Here is a 21035-nt window from a genome sequence, read left to right on the forward strand (position 1 = left end):
GCATTTGCTGCCATTGTGGAGGGCCCACGATTGAGTTGGTTGGCTCACATCCAACTGCAGTTACAGCTTTAGAGGGATCTGACATCCTTAGCCTTTGTGGATACCTTTTATACCTATATTCATGTGTGTGCATACACACACACACACTCTATAAAATACAGTCTTAAAAGAAAAAATTGGGGGCTGGAGAGATGACTCAGAGGTTAAGAGCACAGACTGCTCTTCCGAAGGTCCTGAGTTCAATTCCCAGCAACCACATGGTGGCTCACAACCATCCGTAATGAGACCTGACGCCCTCTTCTGGTGCATCTGAAGACAGCTATAGTGTACTTATGTATAATAATAAATAAATCTTAAAAAAAAAAAAAAAGAAAAATTAGTTTGATTTGCAAAATGCTAAGATTTATTTTAGATGGTTCAGTACAACCTTAGTATTTAGGGGCAGGGTGTGAGAAGAATATATTAGTCAGTTTTCTGTTTCAGTAACAGTACTGTGGCTTGTAATATATCAAGAAGGAATTTTTTTTAGCTCTTAGTTTTAGATTCTGACAGTTGTGAGGGTTATGTAGCATCATTTGTTTTCCATCTGTTGAGGAGGGTTCATGCCAGGTGGCATCGTGGCAAGAGCATGTTTAATAGGGGTCACACTGACACAGGAAGCCAGGCAGTGTGGGTGGAGAGTCTCTTTCTAACAACCACTCTGGGAAGAACTAACCAGTGTCCCCAGAGTGTCAACTTCATTTCTTCTCACTGACTCGCCACCTTCCATCCTTAGCTACTACTTAAAGAGTCTCCCATATCAGTGTCATCACACCAAGGGCAAGCCTTCAGCAGAGAGACCCTGGGGACAAGCCACATCCAAACCGTGGCAGACTCTTTGTTTCCCCTTTGGTACAGCTGGGTGGAGCTGTACTAAAATTATGTCCCTATAACTTTGAATAAATATGCTTATGTTTATTATAATATAAATATAACACATGTATAAATAAATATAAGTATATTTATGAGTATAAAATATGTAACTTTTAAATTTTTCTAGGAAAAACCTACCAGCACATCGGTGCAGGATGAGTTCATGCACTTGCTGCTGTGGGGGAAAGCCAGGTGAGTGCACGCCGGTGATCCCAGCGGGGCTTTCTGCCCCTTCTTCTCCTGACAGGGATTAGTCAAAGGTAGTTACTGCCTTTAGAAAGAGAGAATACAAAATTCCAGTACAAGACCTCTCCCCCCAAAAAAGTATGTCAGTTTTTGGGATTTTCTATGAACTTTTTATATACATGTGATCATTTTGTATGTATATATAAGTATGAATGTGCGTATGTATATTGGATGTATAAAAATTCCAGAACTTTTATGTAGCCAAGATAATCTTTTTCTTCTGGCACCTTGGGTAAATAACTCCCTAGGGTATGATTACTAATCCTTTCTCGATGTTCAGAAATGTATAATTCGTGTATTTCTGGATTTTCCTGTGACATTTCTGTCTCTTTGCGGATAAACACAATCCTCATTTGACTGGTGCTATTTCTTCATTGTCTTAGTCAGGGTTTCTATTTCTGCACAAACATCATGACCAAGAAGCAAGTTGGGGAGGAAAGGGTTTATTCAGCTTACATTTCCATACTGCTGTTCATCACCAAGGAAGTCAGGACTGGAACTCAAGCAGGTCAGGGAGCAGGAGCTGATGCAGAGGCCATGGAGGGATGTTCCTTACTGGCTTGCCTCCCCTGGCTTGCTCAGCTTGCTCTCTTATAGAACCCAAAAACTACCTGCCCAGAGATGGTCCCACCCACAAGGGGCCTTTCCCCCTTGATCACTAATTGAGAAAATGTCTTACAGTTGGATCTCATGGAGGAATTTCCTCAACTGAAGCTCCTTTCTCTATGGTAACTCCAGCTGTGTCAAGTTGACACAAAACTAGCCAGTACATTCATGATTATTTTGTTCCAAAATCCTGTTTGTACTTTGAAATTTAGGTTTTAAATGGCACATTCAGAGTTTGAATGGAACGATTACTAAAATACTTTCTTTTTTGTTGCAGTGCTGAACTTCAAACTCTCCTGATGAACCAGTTAACAGTGAAGGTGCTGTTAAAGTCTATATGTTTAAATGGCTGTGAACACATTTTTAATAGTGGTCTTTTTTGGGAATGACATATAGTATCATAGTTACATGCTAAATGTATTTTCTTCTCTTAATTAGGGCTTAAAAAAGCTTGGCCAGTCTATAGAGTCATCATATTCCAGTATACAAAAACTGGTTATAAGTCACTTACAGAGGTATGGAAGTGATGTAGAATTTTTTGATACTGCATTCATACATACATGGCATTGGTCATATTTCTGCCTCCTTCTCTCCACTGTTTGACATTGTCTTTTCAAGCCTTTTCTAGCTATTTGCATTGGCATTTTAGGGAACTTGGCATACCCAAGATTGAAGTCGGTAATGACAATTGTTATTGTGAAAATAGTTTTCTAATTCTTTTAACCAGGCTGGACTTTTGAGTATTTGGGCTTTTTTTCTTATTTAACTATAAAATAAGCCACATAACTTCTAATACTTTACATATTTTTTCATTTAATATCTTGGCAGTTTGTTCTTGTCATCTTGGTTTCACACAAGAGTTAGCTATGTGGCTGTCCCAGTGTTTCTCAGTACTAGGCCAAGGCTTACTCCTGGGTTTTCCAGGTCTCCTGCTGTTTCTGTGCACAGCAACTTGAGTGAAGCCGTTTGTAAGTGGATGCTGAGTGTTTGGTTTGTATTTTGACAACTCTTACGCTGGGTTTCTAGAAATACCCACAGTCCCCTGAGCTTGCTGAGTACCTTCTGCTTTGGTCTGTTCCATACTGCACCGTGTCTGTTTCCTTCCCTTTCCCCACTGAGTGTATTGTTACTTGAAAACTTGCAGTACCTTTGCTTTTTTCAAAGCCTCGAGCATGTCTGCTTCTGCTTTACCCATGCTAGATACCTTTTGGTTTCCCATTCTTGATATTGTATCTTCCACTCAAGGCTTTTTTTTCTCTCCCCTACCCTATTTTATCTTTGATTTGTTTGTTCATTTATTAATAATGATGCTGGTAATGGAATGTAGAGTCTTGGCCACGTTGTGTAAACAAACTCTACTATTGAGTTACATCCCCAGTTCCACCCAAGGACTTATATAACCTTCCTTTCTTTTTGGAACACTCTCATCTTCTCTTTACCTGAGTTCTTCATGTCTTTGAGTCTTCAGAGAAGCCTTCAGCAGTTCCTGGCGTAGATCAGGGTCTTCTATTTCACCTGTGTGTTGCCCTCAAGTCCCTTAGAGTAGTCAGTTAGGAAGATGTACTGCATGACTGGTCGTAACTAACTTGCTTATTAGACTAAATGCTGCGAGGACCTTACCATTATTTCCCACTTTGTCCCCAGTACCTGGTATCTGACATGAAGTCAGAGCTTAAAAATATATGTGAAGACAGGCTGGTGTCTTACATCTTTATTCCCAGCACCCAGGACGTAGAAGCAGGTGGATTTCTATGAGCTGGAGGCCAGCCTGGTTTGCACAGTTCTAGGCCAGTCAGGGCTACATAGTAAGATCCTGTCATTTAAACAAAAGTGTCTATTGTTGAACAAATGTCCACATGGTAAAGTGCCAGGGTTAGGACTGGAGGTGCAGCTCAGTGGGTAGAGAGCTTGACAAGCACTGCACGCAGTCTGACCGTGATAGAGAATCTAATCTGGTAGTCTTGTGTTGTGTTTTCATCTCAGTTGTCATGATGCACAGATGATTCTTCGAAATAGTTTGGGTCAATCTTTTCTGTGGAAAGATTATTAAGATTTGTTTGGTTTTCTGAAATCAGCAAGTGATTTGTTGACTACCACCTTGGTGATAGTAATGGTACTTATCTCTGCTCTTTTGCTAGTGGCTCTGAGTCTTTACTGTATCATTTGAGTGAACTTAAAGGAATGGCTTCATGGAAACAAAAATACGAACCTCTAGGACTGGATGCTGCAGGCATTGAAGGTATTGATTGAATTTCTCCATAGACTACACTAGATATAGTTCACTTACTCAACAAGTGACCCTTTTTTGTCTGTTTTTCTTTAGATGCTATTACCGCTGTGGGTTCTTTCATCCTCAAAGCAAATGAACTTCTCCAGTAAGTCATGTGCTAACCAGGAGTGTGGCTATGAGAATATTTACTTTTTACTTAAATAAGAACCTGAATCTCTTAAGAAAAAATTTTATCAGAATATGTCAGTAGCACAGAGATCATTTAATGAAAAACTTTATTTTCTGGTCTCTCCATCTTCATCCTCGTTCTAACTCCTGTGTCTCTTTCTGTTTACTTTCTTTATTCTCCTAAAAGCTTATTTTATTTCTTGTACCTACCAGTTTTGTTTTATTTATTTTTTGTCTTGATTTTCCTGAACACTGTTGGCCTTGTCTTTCTGCATTATGTTGTAGTGTTATGTTGTGTTATGTTATGTTGTGTAAGGGACTCCCTGTGTTTACAGGCTGGCCTGAAACTCTCAGCCTTGCAAATGCTGCAGCCACAGTGTTCTGTGCTCCCCACCTCCTTCCCTCTTAGATTCTCTTGTTGTCTTGTACTGTCCGTCGCTAGCATGCCTTTGCCTGGCTTGTCTTTCCGAAGGGTGCTGCACCATCCGTCCTAGCAATCCTCTGTCCCACAGGTTGTCCCTTTATACCCTGCACCTGCTCCTTCTGTGCTTTGTGCTTCGATTCCCTGTCTAGCTGTTTACAAAGACACTGTCTGTCTTGCTTTCCTGCATTAGGCTAGGGCTTTCAGGATAGCATATTCTAAAGTAACTTACTCAGAAAGCAGATGTTGAAGGTAAACGTCCCCAACTCTTTCTTACCTTCATATAAAATTGATGGTTTTGGTGGGACTTAGGATCTATAGAAATAATTTCTCCTAGAACTTTCAAAGCATTCCTCTATTACATTTAGGAGTTTTTTTTATTGCTGGTAGGCAGTTACTTGCTTTCTGATGGCTTTGAAGTGTAGTTTTAAATTTCACTTCTTATAAACATTATTAGTCTTAAATCTTTGACATCTTAAAGTTTCACAGTAGCAATCCTAGATGTGGGTCTTTCTGTTCTTGATCTGATATTAAAGCACTATCAAAACTTTAATCTTAGAACCTGACAGACACCCTAAAATTGGGTGGTGATGCCAAATGCCTTTAATCCTAGAAGTTGACAGGCAGAGGCAGACAGATTTCTGAGTTTAAGGCCAGCCTGATCTACAGATCAAATTCTAGGACAGCCAAAGCTACACAGAGAAACCCTGTCTCAAAAAACTAAAAACAAATAACAGAAAACCCCAGCTTTAATCCTGTTAACTTATTGTAGTAATTTCTCTTTTTCCCTTATTAACTGAAGTTTTCTTCTAGAAATCTGTCTGGACAGATAGTGGACTTGATGAAGTTTTGTTTTCTTTCTTTTTTTTTTTTTCTCAATGTTTCCTAAAACTTTTCCTCATAATTTTTAACTTTGCAGTTTATTTTTTGGAAAAATTTCTTGGCTTAATTGTTCAATATGTCACATTGAACACTTTCGTATGTTTGGGTTTCACTTTTTTTTCTAACATAGGGTCTTATGCTATATATCCAGGATTGACCTTGAACACCCTATGTAGCTCAGGCTAGCCTTGAACTGCTGATGTTACCCCTGTCTACCCGTACTATGAGTATGGGTGTATCCTTTACTCTGAAAAATTTTTTTGTTGTTGTTGTTTTTTGTTTTTTTGAAACAGGGTTTCTCTGTGTAGCCCTGGTCCTAGAACTCACTCTGTAGACCAGGCTGGCCTCAAACTCAGAAATCCGCCTGCCTCTGCCTCCCGAGTGCTGGGATTAAAGGCATGTGCCACCATGCCCGGCTCACTCTGAATTCTTAAGCTGTGTTTTGAAGAACTAGAAATTGAGTATATAACTTTGATCAAAACTGATAAAATTCTCTGCTCTTTTTTTATTATAATGAAGCTTTGATTACAATGTGGTGAGGCAGACAATAAACCAATGGGTAACTGAAGTGAATATGGGTCAGGAGTTATATGTAGAAACGGGAAAAACCAGGTGAAGGGTGAGGTGTGGTGATGCAAAGGTCCCCTTGTATACATGGATTCCATTTGCACGCATCCAACCAACTGCAGGTCAAAATATTTAGGAAAGGACGTTGTATCTTTATCATATAAGTACAGAGTTTTCTCTTGCCATTATTCCCTAAATATTACAGGAGGGCTGCTAGCTATTTACACGGTATTTGTTTACATTATAATAGACCTTGTCTCGAGACGATCACTCATATGCAAACACTACACATCCTTGGGCGTGGATATCCTGATGTTTTTGTTGATTTTCTGTTTGCATGATAAAATACCATGACCAAAGCCACTTAAGAAAGAAAGAGCTTAATTGGGCTTTTGGTTCCAGAGGGCTAGAGCCCATGAAGAGGGGGATGAAGGCAGGAATAGCTGAGAGCACACACATCTTGATCTGAAAGCAGGAAGCATGTTAAGAATGGCAGGAGTCTTTTCAAACCTCAAAGCCTAACCCCAGTGACAACCCCCAACAAGGCTATATATACCATTTAATTCTTCTCAAACCGTTCCACTAAGTGGGAACCAAGTATTCAAACATGAACCTGTGGGGGCCATTCTCATTGAAACACTCACAGCTGGTGTGGAAGAGGGTCCTTTAACTAGTCCCCTTCAGGATGAAGGACAAATGCAGAATCAAGAGAGGCCTAACAGAAAAGATGAAGTTAGGCATAGGGAGGAAGGGATGGAGGGAGTCCTGTTGACATTTGGAACATATTTGGCTTGGTCAAGGAACTTCAAGAGGCAGTGTAGCTGAAGTGGATTGAGTAAGCACAACCAACGGATCAAATTGAGAGGAGCAAGGGAAGTTGGGCTAAACCCCACAGGCACTGTAGAAGGCACAGAGTTTTTTTTTGTAGTAGAGGCTTTTGGACAGTTGGAAGCCACAGTGTAATTCTTGGTTGTGTAAGGATCTTTTGCTGTTAATGTTGAGAATAGATTGTAGTTAGGCAAGGGCAAACTCTTAACAGATAAGGCTTTTTTCTTTAACTTATCCATCTTTAATTATTTTACTATATTTTCTATATCCTAACCAGTGTTTATTCTTTGTAAACACGTGAGAGTGTATTGTGTGTATTTTGTGCCTTTTCCTTAGAAGACATTTGCATGTATTCTCTAAGAATATGGTTACTTTCCTTCATACCAGAGATGCAGGACTTTAGTCTACAGTTCACTTTGGGTTTGCAGCATTGCAAGAACGCCTCATGCATTGAGTGCAGTTGAAGTGGGATGCGTTAGTTGTCATGTCTCTAAGTCTGAGCTGCTTCTCATTCCTGCTGTGGTTTCCCTGGGCTTTGCTGGCCCCAACTCTGTGCTCCGCCTGCACTTGACCTCTGCTGCTGAGCCCTGCTCTCACCAGTCCTTGGTGTTTTGAATTTGTTTTCATTTTTCTCTTTTTGTGCGTTTATAAGCCTTCTAGCATTGCTTTTCTTCCCATGAAGTATTTTGTGGTTCACCACATTGGATGAAAGCATATATAAAATAGTAAGCCGTCCGTCATTGCCTTTCAATACAAATTGAAGGCAGTTAAATTACTTGTTTTTTTTTTTTTTTCAAGTAAGTAAATTGCAGCCTTGTTATACTGGCTTACAGATGGAGAAACCGAGGCAATGCGCATTTTGATGTTAGGCTGATTGCTTGGGGTGGAAAGCTTTTAGAAAAGGCACAAAGAAACTTCTTGTTTTCATTGTTGATGAGAAAGTTTTTGTTACATCACTTGGTAACTTGTGAGGAACGTTATAATCTTCTATCAGATATCTTTTAGAGAAAAGTAAGATACTGGCTTAGTTTAATTCCTGCTGTTATAAAATACCCTGACTTTTTAAAAATCAGATTGAGGGAGAAAGGCTTATGTCACAGTTCATTGTAACAGACAAGTCAAGGCAGCAGCAACTTAAAATAGCTAGCTACATTACATCCACATTCAGGAGTACAGAGAATTGAATGCACACATGCTTGCTACTCACCTTCCACTCCTGTGAGGCTTAGGACTCCAACCCAGGGAATGGTGTTGCCCATAGTGGGCTACGTCTTCCCACATTAGTTAACACAGTCAAGACAGTCCCGCACAGACAAGCCTGAAGGCCTGTTTGAGCCTGTTAGAGGCTCCCTCGTTAGAGTCTTGCCTGTGTGTCTATGTTGTGTCTAGTACCATCACTGATGCTAATTCACTTTGCAGAGCTGATGTGCACCATAGTTCTGGGTGAGGGTTGGAAAGCCAGGAAGGAGAGGTCCTAGTGTTACTTGCTTGGGGTAATTACCTCATAGATGTAAGCTTAAGGAGTTCAGAAGTGGTTTCTTTAAGATAAAGATGTACAGTACAAAATTTGGAGGTACATGTTTGCAGTGCCTAGGGAAATTTTATTTTTTTAGAGATTTATTGTCAAAATCAAAACTAAGCTTAGTGTGTCTATTGATGTTGTAGGTGGTGACATTATACAATTTTGTAATAAAGATTTCCTTTTGGAGTTAATATTTTTAATATTTTTTATTGACCAATAATAATATTTTTTAGCTGAAATAATATTGAAAAGTAATTTTTTTCTGATTTGTTTCTGAATACTGAAGAAAAACTGTTATAGAGCTTGTAGCAAGGTCTTTGACCCAGTTACAATCTAAGTTACCAGCCTCATTCTTTTCTCTTTTTTCTTTTTCTCTTTTCTTTTTTTTTAAAGAACTACTTTGATTTTTAGAAAATATTTTTAGGGATGTGTTTGATTTGTAAAATTGGCTGTTCTAGGTGTTTAAGTGTCATCCAGACAGGAAAAAAAAAATACAATAGTAAGCTGTATTATTTCTCATGACAGTTGAGCAATGATGTATGAACTGCACATGATAATCTCTCTCATTTATTTTTTTAACCTTTTTAGAGTTATAGATAGTAGTATGAAAAACTTCAAGGCATTTTTTCGGTGGCTGTATGTAGGTAAGTTGAATGATAATATAAATCAGATTTAAAGTCTTTACCAATTAATTTTGGGGGGGAGAAAAATGTTTCTTTTAGTGAAAAGAAACTCTTCAAAATGAGAGGTTTAGTCCAATAAAGCACATTTAATCTTTGAAAAGTATTTGTAATAACAATTGTTTCTGGTGACCTTTACAGATAACTTTCTAAAACTCTTTTCTTTCCAGCAATGCTGAGAATGACAGAGGACCACGTGCTTCCTGAGCTGAACAAGGTAGGAGTGTGGGCAGCATGTCCCTGCATGTCCACATCCGCACTCTCTAAAGGCAGCACTGAGCAGGTGCAGGCTACTTTCTGCTGCCTTTCCCTACAGAGTGCTGAAAACAAGCTTGCTTACACAGCATTTACATTCTGTTAGGTTTTATAAATAATGTACACATGCAGGAGGCGGTGCTTAGGTTATGTACCTGGCCATCTTATGTAAGGGTTCTGAAGAACCTGGATTTTGTGTATGTGGTGTCTCGGAGGCAGTGTCCCATGGATAGCTAATGACACCTGCTGTTTCTCTCCTATGTCAGCTGTTTCTGGTTGAGCTCAGCATTACTGGTCTTATGGTACTTTTGTATAGTTACTAGCTAGTCTTGGTTTTTTGTTACTTTTTTAAAGAGCTTTTTGTGTTTTATATCTTTTAAATTCTTACACATTATTATGGCTACCTATAATATCTGTGTGTCATAAAGTTCTGTGACTTGTGACAAAGCATCCATTTAGTCTCTACTTAAACTTCCTTAAGTCTTAAATGCTTGTTTATTTTCCTTCAAAAGGCTAGCACCTAAATCAAAGCTTGGTTAAAGTAGTTTTTAGTTGTCAGCACTGTGCTCGGTGTCCGTGGCCTTGCCTAGGGGTCTGTGCAGTGAGAATAGAGTCTGCGATAGGGCTGTCCAAGCCCTCCTGTCTGAACTGTGCCTTTTGTAGACAGTTGGGAAGCCATCTTGGTTTGATTGGTTTTCTTTGTCTCACTTGGTTACAGATGACTCAGAAGGATATCACATTTGTTGCTGAATTCCTCACTGAACATTTCAATGAGGTAAGAGATTTGTATTTCTATAGTTCTGATAATAATTTTGTTAACCCTCAGTAGTGGTAAAAGGTAATTGCATCTAAATAATTTAGTTCAAGACCTTAGCAATTACTTAAAAAAAATAAAAATAAAATGAAATAAAAACCCAAACTATTGAACTAATCAGTACCTGTACGTCCTTAGACAGCCCGTCTGCTTCTCTTTGTGAGGAGCTGCAACAACAGCTTTCTTACAAAATACATATTTTTTGTTTAAATTTAAGATTTAAAGCTAACTTTATTTATTTAAAGCTAACCTGTATTTATCCTGCAGGCTCCAGACCTTTATGATAGGAAAGGAAAATACTTCAATGTTGAAAGAGTTGGTCAGGTATGGACATTAAAGTTTTCCATTTTAAGAACTAACTTTTAAACTGAATACCGTTAATTTGAAAGGGAGTTGGGTGTGGTGCATAGGTAGGATTAGAGAGAAGGGGCATGATAGGAGGGATTGGTGGGAGAAAAGGGGAAGGGATGAAATGATACTATATTTCAATTAAAACTTTTAAAAACTTAGTACTAATCTATATTGTCCAAAGTTTATGAATTTAATATTCAAACATATTGCAAGTCTGCCTTTTTAGTAAGATGACCAAAGATATATGTTACTTAAATATTTGAGTTTTAAGCCCTTTTATATGCTACACAATTATTGAGAACCCCAAACTCTTTAAGTCAAGTGTTAACTGTCACATGTGGATACTATTGTTAGTGTAAAAAAGTAGTTATTCATTCAGTAATTAAAAATAATCTACTTCTCATTATGTTTTAGTGGAAAATTTCAGTGGCCTGGCATTCCTTTATATGTTAGCAAGCCTCTGATGTCCAGCTAGCAGAAGGCAGTTTAAGTCCCCTGTTCCCTCCATGTCCAGTTCCTGCTTTGATATGCTGATTTGGCTAATACAGTTCAAAGATATCTGCACTCACACATGCTTTTTCTTGGAAGGGACAGCAGTGTGATGGTGGCTTCTCAGAGGTTAGTTTTAGTGTGGACTCTGAGATTCTGTCAGTGAACTCTCCATTGCTTGAACCTTAAATCTGTCCATTTTCTTACATGGAGAATAATCTTTTACCCATGTGTGGCTTTGAAAAATCTGGTGGGTTTTTTGTTGTTGTTGTTGTTGTTGTTGGGTTTTGGCAAAGATTGGTTCTGTTAGATTATAGATCTATCTCCTAGGTGTTACTATCTTATTGCAGGTCTGTCTAGAAGGCATACTTTGTTAGTCACTAGCCCAATCAGAGAACTCTTTAATCCTGTGAAGCTGTCAGGCATAGCAGTGGCAGGTGCAGTTTCTTAACTTTTAATTCTTGCTTTAAAGTTTGTTTCTTACTGAGAGCTCTCGAAAAGCTTGAAGCTTTCCAGTGTCTTCCTGCTGGGGTCATAAGCCTGGACCATCACACCGAGCTGGAAGGTTAAATGTTACATTGGCATGAAATATCTTGGGCTGAGTGACAGGCCTGTTTTATTTTCCAGAAGACATCTTCCTAATATCCAAGATGAATAATTACAGTCTTTCCTCCAGTCACTTTTTCAAGTAAAAATGCAATCCAAATCTTTGAAAGTGTCTGTCTTAGGTAAAAGTGAAATACTTGTGTAAATCACTCTCCTTAGGGTAACCCTCCTGTTTGGTGTACCACGAAGTGTCATGTGCCTTCTGCCCGTTCTGTCACACAGACATGCAAGATCTGTACTCAGAGGTTGAGATTTAATAGAATAAATACTTCAAAGGCTCTTTACAGATGAACAAAACTAAGAGCATACGGTGGCTGGGGTGCCCTTCTCATCTGGGCAGCTACCTTGATTGGCTTTTCCCACCACCAGTGCAAATGCCAAGAGACTGGTGTTTGGATTGTTACAAAACTGCTGTTGATCTGTTAGATCCCTGCAGCGTCTTGACGACTTGCAGGGGTCTGTGGGCACTCTTGGAACAGCTAGTTACATTGCTAGCTGGCACTTAATTTATTACTATTTAAAACTTTCTCATGAAAATGAAGCACAAACTTAACCTCAGTTTTATGGTCTCTATGGTAACCATTCTGACTGTCCAACTGTTTACAGTTTGTTTGCTTGACATTTAACAGAATTTTGTGTCCTCACTTTTTAAACAGTGGACTTGCAGAAAATTTGGCAGTAACATTCTAAATAGAAAAAAAGTGACTTGGTGAGCTTTATTCTTTTCTGAATTGCAACGGTTCACTCTTACTTGTAGTATTTGAAAGATGAAGACGACGACCTTGTGTCACCCCCTAACACAGAAGGAAACCAGTGGTATGACTTCCTCCAAAACAGCACCCACCTGAAAGGTACTCATGAGCTTCCTCTAGTTAACTGGGACCAGCTCCTGAGTCACCAGTTGACAGTTGAGCTGCAAACCTGCCGAGTGTTGTGGTGCTTATGTCCATTGTCTTTGATTGGAGAGACAGCAGAGTGACAAATGGGGTGTGCTATTCTCATGATGTGTCTAAAACACTGGGATACCAAGTGACATCAGTCAGTCACAATTCCATCCAAGGGTTCTGATGATCACTTCAGTATGACACTAAAGACCTCCAGTGAGTGTCAGACACTGAAGGAGTGAAGGCTCAGTATCCCAACCAGACAGACTGTCCCAAGGCCAGGCCAGGTTGCCTGTACCTCTACCTGGCCGTCCATAGGGAGTTTCTACACCTTCCTTTTCTTCTACTTAGAAAAATTCAGGTTTCCTAACTTGCTTACTAAAAAATAAATACAGGACAGCCAAGCAGGAGATTCATGGAGGAGAAGCCAGAGGTTCTAGGCGCTCACAGCCTGGAGTCTCTGCAAGCCTTAGCATATGGGTTTCTTTAAGAGTGATTTCATTACATAGATGTGATTGATTATGTCCTTGGCAGTTGGTGATTGAACCCCACCTCCACTGCACTCCCCTCCTAAGGTTGGCAGATAGAGTTGGAAGGTAAAGCTTCTGATCAAGGTGCCCTCGTCTGAGGGCATCCAGGAGCCTCCCTGTTCACTTGGGAAATTCCAAGGGTTGGAGGAGTGAGAAACCAAGATCACATGCCGATCTCTCATACCATTCTCTGTTTGGTGCTTAACAGCTGTCTTAGTCAGGGTTTCTATTCCTGCACAAACAAACGACCAAGAAGCAAGTTGGGGAGGAAAGGGTTTATTCAGCTTACAATTCCACACTGCTGTTCATCACCAAAGGAAGTCAGGACTGGAACTCAAGCAGGTCAGGAAGCAGGAGCTGATGCAGAGGCCATGGAGGGATGTTACTGGTTAGCTTCCCCTGGCTTGCTCAGCCTGCTTTCTTTCTTTCTTTTTTTTTTTTTTATTGCTACAACTTCTTTTTTTTTTAATTTTTAATATTTTTATTACATATTTTCCTCAATTACATTTCCAATGCTATCCCAAAAGTCCCCCATACCGCCCCCCACTTCCCTACCCACCCATTCCCATTCTTTTGGCCCTGGCATTCCCCTATATTGGGGCATATAAAGTTTGCAAGTCCAATGGGCCTCTCTTTCCAATGATGGCTGACTAGGCCATCTTTCGATACATATGCAGCTAGAGACAAGAGCTCCGGGGTACTGGTTAGTTCATCATGTTGTTCCAACTATAGGGTTGCAGATCCCTTTAGCTCCTTGGGTACTTTCTCTAGCTCCTCCATTGGGGGCCCTGTGATCCATCCAATAGCTGACTGTGAGTATCCACTTCTGTATTTGCTAGGCCCCGGCATAGTCTCACAAGAGACAGCTATATTTGGGTCCTTTCAGCAAAATCTTGCTAGTGTATGCAAAGGTGTCAGCGTTTAGAAGCTGATTATGGGATGGGTCCCTGGATACGGCAGTCTCTAGATGGTCCATCCTTTCATCACAGCTCGAAACTTTGTCTCTGTAACTCCTTCCATGGGTGTTTTGTTCCCAATTCTAAGAAGGGGCATATTGTCCATATTTTGGTCTTCATTCTTCTTGAGTTTCATGCGTTTAGCAAATTGTATCTTATATCTTGGATATCCTAAGTTTTGGGCTAATATCCACTTATCAGTGAATACATATTGTGTGAGTTCCTTTGTGATTGTGTTACCTCACTCAAGATGATGCCCTCCAGGTCCATCCATTTGGCTATCAGCCTGCTTTCTTATAGAACCCAAGACTACCAGCCCAGGGAATGGCACCACCCACAATAGGCCCTCCCTAAGTAACCACTATTGAGGAAATCCCTTACAGCTGGATCTCATGGAGGCATTTCCTCGAGGGAGGTTCCTTTCTCTGTGATAACTCCAGCTTATGTCAAGTTGACACACAAAACCAGCCAGTACAGCAGACTAATGTTTAAATTGCATTTTAGCCAGCATACCAGGTATAAGGTGTTGTGTGTAGGGATGCCTGCAGAGCCATGGAGGAATGGGCTTCAGAGTCAGACTCGGCACTCAGATCTCTGGGAAGTCATTTTAATACCCGATTGCTGTGTGAGCTTGCTAAGCATGTTTTGTTTGATCTGTAAACTGGAGAATTCAGTGCTTACTTCATATAGTCGTTGTAAGCAGCACTGACAACAGAAACAGTCTCACAGGGGTTGGAATTGTAGTTCAGTTAAGAACTGCTTCCATCTTGCAGAAGACCTCATTTTGATTCCCAGTACCCACACCAGAGGTTCACAGCTGCCTGTAAGTCAGGCTCTAGAGGACGTGTTGCAAGCACCAGCACACATGTGTACAGACCCACACATGAGGACGTAACTGAAAATAAACACCAAAACAAAAAGACGAATTTCACAGAGCAGCAAGGGGAAAACACTAGTTCTACATCACTTTCTACTGGTAAAGTAGCCTTTTAAAGAAGCAAAAAGATACTCGTGTAGAGTAGTTTATTTCTTGTTTCTGTTTTAATGCTATACTCTCAAGGTAGCACTGGATGCCCCTTGTCATCATTCCACAGCAAAGACTAGAGCGGGGTGAGCAGTGCTTCACTACATGCTCATGGTTCCCTACGTGCTCCTCCGTTAGACCAGCATGAGTGCACTGGGCTGGACCAGACCAGCTGTCCTGAGGTGGGCTTAGCCGCTGGAAGGGGTAGTGATAGGATACAGATGCTGTGGTCATTCTGAATGAGGTCTATGGAGGTATCATAAATTCCACCATGGGGTACACGGGGCTGGTTCTAACAATGTTTCCTCCTAATTATTGCTTTGCTTCTGTTTTTGTTTGAATCCAGAAAGTCCTTTGCTGTTTCCTTATTACCCTCGAAAATCATTGCATTTTGTGAAGAGGCGGATGGAGAACGTTATTGATCAGTGTTTGCAAAAGCCAGCAGTAAGTCTGAAATGTGGGAGTGAGAAAAACTGCAGTGTCTTGGCCCACTTACATAAGTGACCATAATATTAACTGTTTTTCATTATTAAAATGGGTAGTTTCTTATGGTTCATCTTGTTAATTCCTTACACAGATTTTAAAAGTGGACTAGTGAAAGTGTTGGTGTCTTTAGGAATTTGTTCCAAGAACACTTAGTTTTTTGAAGTTTTAGTTTCAGGGCTGTTGTGTTGTGTCTTGTTTTTACTGTGGTAGGTGTGGAGATGCTAGTGAGAAGTGTGTGCCTTCCTGTGCCCCACTGCCAGCTCCTTTAAAACTCAGAGTTCTCTCTCTCTCTTCCTTCCCATTCTGTCACTAAGGAATCTCACCTCAAAGTTTGATGAGAGGGATGTTTTTAAAACCAGACTTTTAATAGTGGCACACGTTTTTCTGTAGAGTATCTTTATGTAAGTGCACTAATTATGTCTTTTTCTTTTTCTCTTTTTGTTTCATGTTGGGGGTAGGGTGTGATCAGGGTCAAACCCAGCATTTTGCACTTCCTGGCTAGACATTTCTTACCACAAACTGCATCCCACCCCTAATAATTTGTCTTAAATCTTACCTTATACAGGATGTAATTGGAAGATCGATGAATCAAGCAATTTGCATTCCATTATATAAAGATGCTAGGAGGTAATTCTCTTTACCTATTGTGAGCTATAAGTTTAACAATGATTATAAGTTTTTCTCATTTTGTTTTCTTGTTGTTTTAGTATGGACTGTGCACGAAGATTGTTAAAATTCCCATTTCTGTAAGTGTTCTTCCCAATCCTATATGGATAATACAGCTGTGTTTTACCCTAGGAAGCTTCATACCATATCTTACATTAAATTTTGTTCCTTAGGTGGAATAATAAAACTTCGAATCTTCATTATCTTCTTTTTACTATTTTAGAAGATTCGGTTTATAAAATGTGCATCTTAAGGAGACATACTGATATTTCCCAGTAAGTATTACTCTGAAGTTTGAATTACAGAGATAAGATTTTACTATTTTTAACAATTAACATACAATTTCTCTTTCATTGTTTTTTATTCTAAATAATGTGTTACCTTCCCCCCCCACCCATGTGTGTGTGTGCGTGTGTGTGTGTGTGTGAGAGTGTGTGTGCATGTGTGTGTGTGTGTGTGTGTGTGTAAGTGTGATTATGTCTGTATGTTTGCAGAGGCCAGAAGAGGGATCCCGTGAAGCTGGAGTTGCAGGCAGTTAAAACCTGCCCTGTGTGGGTGTTAGGAGCTGAACTCTGCTCCCCTGGAAGAGCAACAAGTGCTTTTAACTGCCAAGCCAACCTGTTCATGTTTTAGTGACGTTAACCTCCTGCCTTTACATTTGTCCCTTAACTGCTCTCAGTTGTAGTTTCACATCACTAAGGAAATGATACTGATTTAGAAGCTTCTAGGATTCCTTCTAGATTAAAATGATGTGTAGATACTGTATGTTGACTTTTTTTAAGGTCAGAAAAAAAGTCTTGACAACTGAATCAAGATTCTGTCTGAAGAACTCATTCAATACTGTGTTTTGGGTCCATTTTGGAAAGACTTTTCGTCTTAGGCTAACATGTTTTCCAGTAAATGGGAGGCTCTGTCCACAAAAACTTGCTTTGAAATTTTAAAGAAAAATCAAGTAAAAAGTTCATTAGCAACTTTGTTGTTGTTGTTTTGTTTTCCAAGACAGGGTTTCTCTGTGTAGAACTCTGTTTGTAGAGAACTGTGCTTCACCCTCCTCAGTTCTGGGATTAGAGGTGTGTGCCACCACCACAGGCTCCATCACCATCTTAAATCTCACTTTAAAGACAGTTTGGTCTCCCCTATATCCTCCTTTAAGTAACTACTTCATTCTTTGTTGTTTTTGTTTGTTTGTTTGTTTGTTTGTCTTGAGACAGAATTTACTCTGTAGCTCTGGCTGTCCTAGAACCTACTGTGTAGACTGGGCTGGCCTGGGAATCCCAGAGACCCACCTGCCTCTGCCTCCTCAGTGCTGTGATTAAAGGCATGCACCACTTTGCCTGGCAAGTATCTAACTACTTTGATAACTATGAGATTTTAAACTAAGGTGCTTTATCCTGGGATGTGTAGTCTAAATCCCAGCATTCTGTAGCAAGAGCGTGATGTTTTCCAGCTGCCAAGTTTATTGTTTAAACTATACAATGTTTCATAAAGTTTTCTTTATTCCCTTTTTTCTTCAAGATCTGTAAGTAATGGACTAATTGGTATTAAATTTGGGAGCTTCACATATGCCTCAGCTGACAAAGTCAGAAGAAGGTAAGTCTTGAGCCTGGATTACGTGACAGGCTCGGGTCCTGGGTAACAGTGTCTGTGTACCCTAGCTATTGGGTAGGAGAGTGTCAGGCTCATAGATGGTAAGGGCAGAAGTGTTCTCTCACTTCCAGAGGAGCGGGGCTCTTCACATTTTATCATAAAGGCTGTTTTACTTAGAACTGGTGAAAACTTTACCATCCACAGGAATTTGTGTGTTTTACATGCTGTGCTTTCCTGTAATTCTTTTAAGCCAGCGAAGTGATGTGGCTCAGGAAACAGATGTCCTGTGCTACCAAAGCCTTGTTACTTCTGTTGCTTTGTTACAGCAGCAGGGTGAAGTGGTGGTCAGCTCCTGGGTTTTCTTAGGGGTACAGAGGGGCACTGGTAACTAAGCCAGCCCCAAGGCTTTGTGGAGGAAGAGCCAGCACTGAGCACTGGCTGGTCCCTTCTCACTGTTTCCTCACACAGTGGTTTCAGTGATGCTTCCGGGATAGGTCTGTTTTTCACATGTGAAATCTTATTTTCACCTTCAGAATATAACATGAGGTGTCACTCATGAGTACTAGTAGACACAGGCTAGCTGTTGATGTCAGGTTTTTTAGAGCTGCGAATGAACTTCACAGTTTTTTTTTTTCTCATGATTGTCTATTTTTAAGATTTAGCTATATTGGGAAAAGTTAGTACAGAAGGTAATTTAGTGATCTTTTTAATAGAAATTAATGAGATAATTTGCCTTGCAGAGAATGTCAATGTCTTACATTACTTTTATGGCCTTGTGCCAGCATGAAGTGATCCATGCAGTGTTTCCTTAGTGGTTGTGGTCATTTTGATTTACTGGAACATCTCGATCCTAGCTCTTACAGTTGTCTAGACGCCCAGTTCTATGACGATGAGACTGTCACGGTCATCCTTAAGGACTCCATGGGACGTGAAGGGAGAGACAGGATTTTGGTTCAGTTGTCACTGTCCTTGGTGTATAACAGTGAAGATTCTGACGAGTATGAGTTCACTGGGACTTACTCCACAAGGTATGTGTCTCCTTAGGAGATTGGCGGCCTCAATGAGCAAGAGGCTTTCCTGTGTAGTCTTGCTGTGTAGACCAGGCTGATTTTGAACATAAGAAGACACATTCCCTCTGGGGATTAAAAGTGTGCACTGCCATGTTTAGAAACTATTTTAATATGAATCAAAGATTCTTATTGTTTTAGGCATGCCATATAATAGATTTTTTTTTTTTTTTAGTTTTAGTAGGATAACTATTGAGAGGCAGCTGAATGGAAACATTCCTACTTTGTATTTTTTTGTTTTTTATTTCTATATTGTTGATATACTAGAAATTGAACCCTAGATTTCCCACATGCTAAGAAGGTACTCTACCATGGTGCTGTATTCCAGTGTTTTTGCTTTTTTTTTTCCTTTTTGTTGAGACAGGGTTTCACTGTGTACCTTTGGCTAGCCTAGAACTCCTGAGGTAGACTAGGCTGGCCTTGAATTCATAGGACTCTGCATGCCTCTGCCTCCTGAGTGCTGTCTTTAAAGGCCTGTGCCACCACACACAGCCCTCCAGCCCTCTTTTTATTTAAGACAGTCTTACCAAGTTGCCCAGGCTGGTCTTGAACTCATTCTGTAGCCAGTAGCTTGTGATCCTCTGGCCTCACGGGTTTCCAGAGTATATGCCTGTCCTAAGAGGTGACTTCAGTTGAAAAGGAATTCAAACCTTAACTAGTGTGACATTCTATGTGTTTGGCATCACAGTATTTTACAGACTGTCTTATCACAGCTGTTTTGTGGTGGCTGCTAGGATTCTATTGAGAATGAGTGTGACTAGAAGAGCCTCCTGATACTGCAGGCAGGAGAGATCCTTCTAACTGCTGGTTGTTGTCCGTAGGCTTGACGAGCAGGGCAGCATTATCCCCACACGCACCATGCACTTTGAGAAGCACTGGAGGCTGCTAGAAAGCATGAGAGCGCAGTATGTTGCTGGAAACGGCCTTCGAAAAGTGTCCTGTGTGGTGAGTACTGCAGACCGTGCAGGATGTGACCTTGCTCCCTGGCAGGCATCCAAGGCCTTTCTTTGTGAATCATTTTATGATTCATAGTTTCTGCTAACTATAAGCATGGAGTAGCCTCAACTGTATTAGTTTCTTATTCTGACAAAGCTTACTAAATAGGTAAAAATAACTCTGGATTTTGCTAATCTTATAAATTGTTTTATTTAGAGGTCATTTTACATAAAGTGAAAGCTGAGTTGAGTGGCTTTGTGATAAATGATTAGGAATATAACTCTGTAAAGCCATCCTTTAAGCTTCTGATTTTAATTCCTCAATACATGCTGTATTTGTTAAGCTGTGCATTTAAACAGTGTTCATCTGTCCTTGTTTTCGTTAGTTAAGTTCAAACCTCCGGCATGTGAGGGTGTTTGAAATGGACATTGATGATGAGTGGGAGCTTGACGAGTCTTCAGACGATGAGGAGGAGGCTGGCGGGAAGCCTGTGAAGATCAAGGAAGAAGTGTTGTCAGAGTCAGAGACAGAGGCTCACCAAGACGCTGCTGCCCTAGACCCAGACGTAGTCATCAAAGTGGAGAAACTTGACCCTGAGTTGGACTCGTGACCCAGTTTGACAGCATTGTGTTAGTTAATGTGGCAAAAAGACATAGTGGGTGGACTAAGAATGTATCGGTCACATTGAGTTGTCTGTGTATCAAAGAAATAAATGGTAAATTTTATTTTTTCATACTCTGTTCCATCCTTGTGGAGGAGTGTCATTGTGGCAGACCCCTTTCTTGCTGGGTTTTTTCCCTCATACCGTGCAGAGCCAGTGTTTAAAGAAAACAAACACAGCTTTGATCCAAAGAGCCAGGCAAGTCATTCCTGTCAAAAGGGTCTCTCCTTATTCCTGTTGCGGAGCAGTGCATTTGAATAGAGTGCTTGTGATTGAGCACTCAGGAACCTCCGGCCTCAGGAACCTCGGGCAGGAGGCTGGAGAGAGTTCAAGGTGAGCCTGAACTAAGTTTAAATAGAATTTGGGTGTGTTTCAGGTATTTTTAAAAAATACTTAATTTAAATAATTACTTGTCTCGGTGTGTGTGTGTGTGTGTGTGTGTTCTGGCTTTGTAGTTTTATTTCCTTCCCATCGTAGTCTTGAAAATTTTATACTCATCACATGCCAAAATATTCCATCTTTTAAAATCAGAATAGTTGAGTCTAAGTTCAAAGGGACACCATGAAGTATTACCTTGGGTCTGTGGTTATATATAAAAAGCAGAATTTATATATGTGAGCTAATCTAGTAGTTTTGTACTTTGGGGGATGTCCAGTTAGTC

General features: G+C 40.2%; 1 protein-coding gene across 1 annotated transcript in view; it reads left to right on the forward strand.

Moving 5' to 3' along the window:
- The window catches only part of Anapc4 (anaphase promoting complex subunit 4), a 33390-nt gene extending 12944 nt beyond the window's left edge, over positions 1-20446 (forward strand). Inside the window, exons 11-28 of the mRNA XM_021162022.2 lie at positions 1040-1104; positions 2042-2084; positions 2203-2279; positions 3903-4003; positions 4088-4139; positions 8971-9026; positions 9233-9279; positions 10036-10092; positions 10399-10455; positions 12335-12428; positions 15318-15415; positions 16023-16084; positions 16165-16203; positions 16297-16398; positions 17639-17713; positions 18565-18738; positions 19599-19722; positions 20099-20446. Of these exons, the coding sequence (XP_021017681.1) occupies positions 1040-1104; positions 2042-2084; positions 2203-2279; positions 3903-4003; positions 4088-4139; positions 8971-9026; positions 9233-9279; positions 10036-10092; positions 10399-10455; positions 12335-12428; positions 15318-15415; positions 16023-16084; positions 16165-16203; positions 16297-16398; positions 17639-17713; positions 18565-18738; positions 19599-19722; positions 20099-20323 (1548 nt within the window). The 3' untranslated portion in view covers positions 20324-20446. The remainder of the gene's footprint in view (positions 1-1039; positions 1105-2041; positions 2085-2202; positions 2280-3902; positions 4004-4087; positions 4140-8970; positions 9027-9232; positions 9280-10035; positions 10093-10398; positions 10456-12334; positions 12429-15317; positions 15416-16022; positions 16085-16164; positions 16204-16296; positions 16399-17638; positions 17714-18564; positions 18739-19598; positions 19723-20098) is intronic.
- Positions 20447-21035: the final 589 nt, after the last annotated feature.

This window comes from Mus caroli, unplaced genomic scaffold, assembly GCF_978045245.1.
Source record: "Mus caroli unplaced genomic scaffold, Mus_caroli_1 scaffold_4, whole genome shotgun sequence".
NCBI lineage: Eukaryota > Metazoa > Chordata > Mammalia > Rodentia > Muridae > Mus > Mus caroli.